The 6,953-nt window shown below is 29.8% G+C and overlaps 1 protein-coding gene across 1 annotated transcript; it reads left to right on the top strand.

The window, feature by feature from the left end:
• The first annotated feature begins 2,431 nt into the window (after nucleotides 1-2,431).
• LOC105773984 (transcription factor ILR3) lies at nucleotides 2,432-4,472 on the top strand. The gene is made up of 5 exons (XM_012596257.2): nucleotides 2,432-2,574; nucleotides 2,950-3,012; nucleotides 3,101-3,178; nucleotides 3,612-3,774; nucleotides 3,891-4,472. The coding sequence occupies exons 1-5, from the start codon at nucleotides 2,450-2,452 to the stop codon at nucleotides 4,155-4,157; spliced, it is 696 nt and encodes a 231-aa protein (XP_012451711.1). The 5' UTR covers nucleotides 2,432-2,449; the 3' UTR covers nucleotides 4,158-4,472.
• The last annotated feature ends 2,481 nt before the right edge of the window (nucleotides 4,473-6,953 follow it).

Genomic DNA, 6,953 nt, shown 5'->3' with positions numbered 1-6,953 from the left:
AGTTCAAATTCTAAAAGATGTAAAAATTAAATGGAAAATTAAAATAATTTTTTGTTAAAATATAAAAAAAAGACACTTATATCTCAACAATTATACAATCTCAATCAAACCTACCACCCTTTTAATCAAAATTTAAAAGGTTAAAATGTATTAATTTAAATACAATTATTTATCGATTGGGTCTTAATTCAATTGGTATTATTGTTATTTTAATTACTTTAGACACGTGGCATTTAATATCTTCAAATTTACAAATTTAAAGAATTTATAAGTAATTTATATGATAGTATTTTGTTGGTCTTTATTTTCATTGGACCATTGTGACTTATTTTAAAGATTTTAGATTTTTTTTTTGTACAAATGTGTATAATTGTCTATAGTTTTCTCTTAACCCTTAGATAAGAGGATAAATACGTCTTAATACGCTCAAACCCACATTCTCCTGTATTGGCAACAATGTTGGTACCAACCAAAATAATAATTTAACCAAAAATTTTCAAATTTTCAACCGAAGTTAGAGTGTAATGCCATTGTTAGCCATTTTTTAAAAACCAAAATGATAAAAATATAGTTTGTTTCTAAAAAATGTTAGAATTTTAATTTCATCCTTTAAAAATTATAAAAATATAAGTTAATATAAAGATGAGATTGTATTTTAACTCTAATAAAATATATAACTTAATTTCAATCCTCAAAAAAAAAGTTTATAATTTCGCACTTATGGTATAACTTTTCAAACTTGCCCTTCCCTAAATGCCCCAAATGAGAAGACTACCATTTGTATACCACCTTTATCAAGCAATTTTATTTTTTACACTACCACTTTAAAACATGAATTACTTTCAAATTATGTTCAAATAAAAATTTTAAAAATCATATTTAAATATTAAGTTTATATCACAAATAAAAAAAACGATTCATACGATAACACTGAATGTCTTAGAAAAATTATCAGATAATAAGATGAACATTTTAAAGATTCTGAATTTATTTTAGATGAAAAATGTCTAAAGGTAAGGGATGGTTGAATGGAGTTATTTATATCCTAGTTAATCCTTCGTAATATAAGAGTCGAGTCAGATCAGAAACTGTTAACCAAGTTATGGAAAACCATTAACATCTGTATTTAGAAGTGATTAAAATGATGTATTGTTATGTTAAAAAGGTCCCTATATCAAGATCAGTGTGATTGGCAACAATCCGCATATTATACATGTGAAGTTTCATTGTTCATAAGAGAATGGTAATAAGAGTTTAAGGATAAATTACACTTTAATCTCCTTAAAATTTTTGAAAATTCTTTTTGGAAGCCTCCCAAAATGGGAATATTTAGTAAACCTTTCATAATTTCGAATGTTTTGTCAATTCTCATTAAGCTTTAAAATTTTTTGAAAGTTTTAATTAAGTCCATCAAATTTTTTAAATATTCTCACTAAATCCTCTAAATTTTTGAAATTTTAATTAGACCCTTCAAACCTTAATTCCAAGTTCCGTCAATAGATTACCCCTATGCAAAGTGGTTAGATGAAACATTGGTGATTTTAATATTTTTAATGATAGACCCAACAAAATTATTTATTTAATTATTTTTGAAATAAAATTTTAAACTTAACAACATCAAAATTTCACTTGAAATAAAATAATTATTCCAACTAGATTTGATTTTACAAAAGTCAAGATAATTATTATTTTTAAGTTCCCAACATTTAATAATTTTCACAAGTCATATTCAACTCAACGCTTTCGTTTTTTTATTATTTGCTTGAATTTCCATCCCTTCCAACATCAAAACTGAGAAAAACATAATCCTTAAAAGGTTAACTATTGATATAGTCCCTATATTATACGTAAGTTGTGGATTTAAACCTTATACTTTAAATTGTTCACTTTTAATTTTTGTACTTTCAATTTTAAAGTTTTATTGTTTATCGAACAATAGCTGTTAAATTCATCAATTCTATTATTTTTAAAATTTGATATGACAAACATATTACCACGTGTAAATGTCACGTCGACTTGTTATTTTCACATATTAATCACAAAAGGTAGTTAATGAATTGAATAGTTATGGTTTCCATCAATACTGAATTTCTGAAATTCGAAAATCTAGAGACTAAAATCGTTTCAATCGAAAAATATTGATTAAATCTTCAACTTTACTTATAGTACAAAACTAATAATGAATTTAATCAAGCAAATTTAATCGCTACCATTTGAATCAATATTGAAAAATTGAAATTCGAAAAGTATAGGAATTAAAATTGTCCAATGCAAAAAGTATATAAATTAAAAACAACCAAATTAAAGTATAGTGGTTAAATTCATAACTTATGATAATATAGGGACTAATAATAGAATTGGACCTTACTTTTTTTTTTAAAAAAAATCCCATATAAATTTGGCATTCAAATTTAGTTTTCTTTTTGGCACGGAAAAAGAAATACATTCCATGGAATTGGACCCCTCTGAAAACTCCAACTGGCTCCTTGATTATGGCATACCTGATTTCCCGCCTCCAGCTGCCGCCTTCGCATGGCCTTGTCAATCTACTCTCAATGCTCCCTCTAATGTCAGGTTTGAAAATTTTCCGTTTGGTTGCGGAGAAAGTTAACTAGAAAATACTGAAATCGTTAAGGGATTAGTTATGGCGGCAAGTTTCTTTCAGTTTTTTTTAGATGCAGTTTTGGGGTTAAACTGTTTCCTTTTTTAATTCATTGGTTCAAGATCGATAGATTTCTCTCTCTCTCTCTCTCTTTTAAAAAAAAAATTGAAGCAATAATTTCAAAAGTTGCTATAAAAAAATAGTTGATATATTGTGAAAGAATAGTATTTTTTTTTTTAAGATTCAAATTTCTAACTAAATGATTTTTCACTGAGAATGAGTAGCGATAAGATTCCTTTTATGACAAGACATCGTTTGATATATCACTGCTATTTTTGATTGTTCAGTGCTACAGTTGATTGCTCCTTTGCTGATTCAGATTGCTTGAAGGATGTTGTCTCTAGGAAAAGGTGTTAATTCCAGTTTCCTGTAGACTTTGAACTCTATTATATTAGGATTATTGTTTAATTTTGAACTACATGATGATGATCTATACAGGTTGAAATCGGAATCATGCGGTGGATCCGGATCGAAAGCATGGCGGGAGAAATTGCGGAGGGATAGATTGAATGATAGGCATGAATTGATCATTCTTTTCCTTTTAATTATTTGTATTTGATCTTCTGGCAAAATTACTATGGAAATTTTTGTATTAGGAATTTGATTGCATTTTTGTTTATTTTACTCAAATTAATCATTATATAATAGATCAGATAGTAAACTGGTCATTCTATTAACAATTTCATCTATTTCTATTAGTGAAAATTGATTTTGCATGTCGGTATAAGGTATACATAACATGTCAAGTGTAACTGTTTGGTTATTTCTTTAACCACGGAATAAATGAAAATTTTTTTATCTAATGTATAGAGATTAATTTGTTATTTTTTAATAAAAGGCAAAATGCAATCTGACTTTGTATATAGACCTCCATAGTACTTTTGCTGATGTTGTCCAATGTTCTTGGTCTGTTGTTTCTCACTTCAGAGTTGGTTAAATATTTGTCAAGGTTCTTGGAACTGGGTGCCGTTTTGGAGCCTGAAAGGCCAATGAAAGCAGATAAGGTTGCTATTTTGAGTGATGCTGTAAGAATGGTGCGTCAGTTACGCAGTGAAGCGCAAAGATTGAAAGACTCTAATGAGGAGTTGCAAGCAAAAATTAAAGAGCTGAAGGTAAAAAGCTCGTTTCTCGAAAACTGAAAATCGGATAGAATTTATTTAATTTACCATTATCAAATGCTAAGAGCATGATAGTCATTGATTTGCATTTTCTAAGTGAATCATTGCAGGAAGAGAAGAACGAGCTTCGCGACGAGAAGCAGAGGCTGAAAGCAGACAAGGAGCAATTGGAGCAGCAAGTCAAAGCCATGAGTGCACAGCCAGGCTTCTTGACGCAGCCCCCTTCAATATCTGCTGCATTAGCTGCTCAAAGGCAAGCTGCTGGAAACAAGTTGATGCCTGTCATCGGATTTCCAAGTCTCGCCATGTGGCAATTCATGCCACCTGCTGCAGTCGATACATCACAGGATCACGTTCTTCGCCCTCCAGTCGCATAATATGAAGCTTGTTGATTGATGATTTGATTCTTATCACCAGTCTCTTTATGATTGTTGCTTGTTTTACTTATTGCTGTCATGATCTTTGGTCTATTGTTATAATGTTATGTGTGAATGTGAGATTGTCGAGTAGCCGGATATTCTATCACGAAAACCGGAACTTTTGATGGGTTTCCGCTACTCAAAATGTAAAATACAATAAAATATATATACATGAGCTGTAACACTGGTTTATACATAGTCTTGCCATGAGTTACAGTTTCATGTGTTTTGGAATGCTTTCCCTTACTATAATATATACCAATGTTGTCATTATTTGTTGCTTTATGCTGTCATTAGTTATGTGTGTCCAAATATATATTGCTATGAACCCATTTCACAAATAAGCCATACTATTTAGTATTACAAAGTAGGGAACTGAAAATAAAATTGAGATTATTGTAAAGAAGAGAATATTTAGAGATTCATATGGCCAAAAGCACCCGTGGTAAAAGTCGAAACCCCAATGTGAGACGTGGTTGAAAACTATTCTCTGTTCATGAGGGCAATGGTGGTGATTGGTGAAAGACTGCTGCTAGGAGCAGTTCGAGAAGATTCAGTTGCAGGTCCATAAAAGGGGGATGAAGGACCGCTCGGAGTTGATTGTGGGGATTTTCTTGGTGAGGGTGAAGATTTTGGAGCCAGAGAATCCGATGGTGGAGTAGGTGATGTTTGTGAGGTTGCTGGGTGTCTATATCAATCTTCATTGTGATTTCATAATCTGTGAGTATATTCAAATTTTATTTTATTTTTATTTTTGAAGGCTTATTCCATTATTCATGTCCGGATATGTGTTGAATACAGTTGTTGAACATGAATAATGTAGGAAAAATGAAGAGTTCGTGTAACTTTGATCCGGTGTGTAACCATGAAACTGCAGATACTAGGCATGTCAAATTAAAACTTGGTCATGATGCTCAAATAACAAAGGAATGAAGTACCATTTCTTTTAGCAATTATGCTTGTTAGTGTTCATGTCGTGAAGAAAGAAGCAATAGTGATACAAGTTGGTATTTATATAGATCCATCTGATTCGAACTCGAAAACTTAACTTGATCAATTTAAATATATTTCAATATTATTTTTAAACTAAAATTTGTTCTAACTTTATTTGACTATAAAAAGTTAACAATTCAAATTTAATACAAATTAGAAATTCTGAAATCTGAATTGGTCAGATCTTGATTATCTCGACCAATACCAATTTGACTCACTCAATTGATATAGACTTGGGATTATGGTGAAGTTTGCAACTTTGTGTTAAAATACAATTTCAAACTTCCTCCTAAGGTAGCTCGGAGAACTTTTTTGGGTTTAAGACCAGTCATGTGCAATACATACGGTGCATCTTACTAGACATCTTTCGAGGTATTTTCACTTTATGAACTCTTAATAAAATCGAGAAACAAAACTCACCACCAAAAATAAAAATTAAAAACAAGTTCAAATAAACTGGGTTTATTGCTTACTTTCAAATTATTTCGAAAGCAAACAAAACTAAAAAGGAAAAGTTTTTTGAAACGGACTCGTGGATTGAGTAAATTAAGCGTGAGTTTGGATGGGCGGTGCGTTTACCTGTGGTCAGTGTAAAAACAGCAGTGGCGGTGAGATTAGATACTGTAGCGATACTATAGCGTGAGACAAAAAGTAAGCTAAACGCACCGCACCGCACCTAATCGCCCATCCAAACCCACCCTAAATATTTGTAACTTGTATGAAAATTGATGTTAGGATTGGTGACTTTAAATGCAAAACACCTAAAAAAAAGTTATATCACTAATATAAAGCTTAGAATTAAATTTTATTATTTCTATTTTGATATTTATTTTTTTTATTTTAATATTTAAATTATCATTTTCGTTCTAATATACTCTAAATAAAAAACTTGCCAATAAAAACGTCACATCTAACACATTTTTATTGGATGTATATAACTTTTAAAGGTAAAACTATACAAAAATTATATTTCAAGTAACAAAATAAAAAAAAAATTTCAAAAGTTAAATAATGAGTTTAGCCTTAAAATAAATTCAAAACTTGTAATCGCGGTAAATGAGGGTGAGTTTGGATAGTCGGTGTGTTTATCTGCGGTCAGTGTAAAAACAGCGGTGGCGGTGAGATTAGATACTGTAGCGATACTGTAGCGTGAGACAAAAAGTAAGCTAAACGCACCACACCGCACCTAATCGCCCATCCAAACCCACCCTGAATCACTATTTTTTATTTTGCTTATCGATGAAATATTTTATTGTATTTTCTTATCAACTAATTACTTTATTTAATAAATAATTTATATTTTAAATGAGTTATCCTATTCATATGGTTGAGCCGATGACTTGAAAGTCGTATTCCAAATTCCCTAAATCAGAACCATTCTTTTATATAATTTAAGCTAAAGTATTCTTATTCTTTGGTATATTTCAAATTTAGCGTTTTTTATTTTCTAGATTAAAAATAAGTTTAATTAGTTAAATTTTTTATTAAATTAAAATTTAGTATAATATTATTTTTTGCTATAGAGCTATTAAGTGAGAATTTTGTTTTTAATTTCAAAATGTCATGTCGATGAATTTAAAAAGAAAATAACCTCGTATAAGATTAAATTTCTGAAAATAAAAGTAGAGTGACTAAATTTAAGTGTATGGAGCAGGAACTTTGAATTTAGTCCTTAAACTCTCTATATATTTAGAATTTAGTCCATTTACTTTTATTTCTAGGAATTTTGTCTCATTACTTTTTAGATTTCAAAATTGAATC

Source organism: Gossypium raimondii, chromosome 1, assembly GCF_025698545.1.
Source record: "Gossypium raimondii isolate GPD5lz chromosome 1, ASM2569854v1, whole genome shotgun sequence".
NCBI classification, from domain to species: Eukaryota; Viridiplantae; Streptophyta; class Magnoliopsida; order Malvales; family Malvaceae; genus Gossypium; species Gossypium raimondii.
Note: the sequence above shows the minus strand (reverse complement) of the source record. Positions and strands in the feature narration are given on the sequence as shown.

Coding starts and splice junctions, on each gene's coding strand:
- LOC105773984 (XM_012596257.2), top strand. CDS start 2,450: ATGGAATTGGACCCCTCTGAAAACTCCAACTGGCTCCTTGATTATGGC. Junction 3,179..3,611: donor AGGGATAGATTGAATGATAG/GCATGAATTGAT, acceptor ATATTTGTCAAG/GTTCTTGGAACTGGGTGCCG. Junction 3,775..3,890: donor CAAAAATTAAAGAGCTGAAG/GTAAAAAGCTCG, acceptor GAATCATTGCAG/GAAGAGAAGAACGAGCTTCG.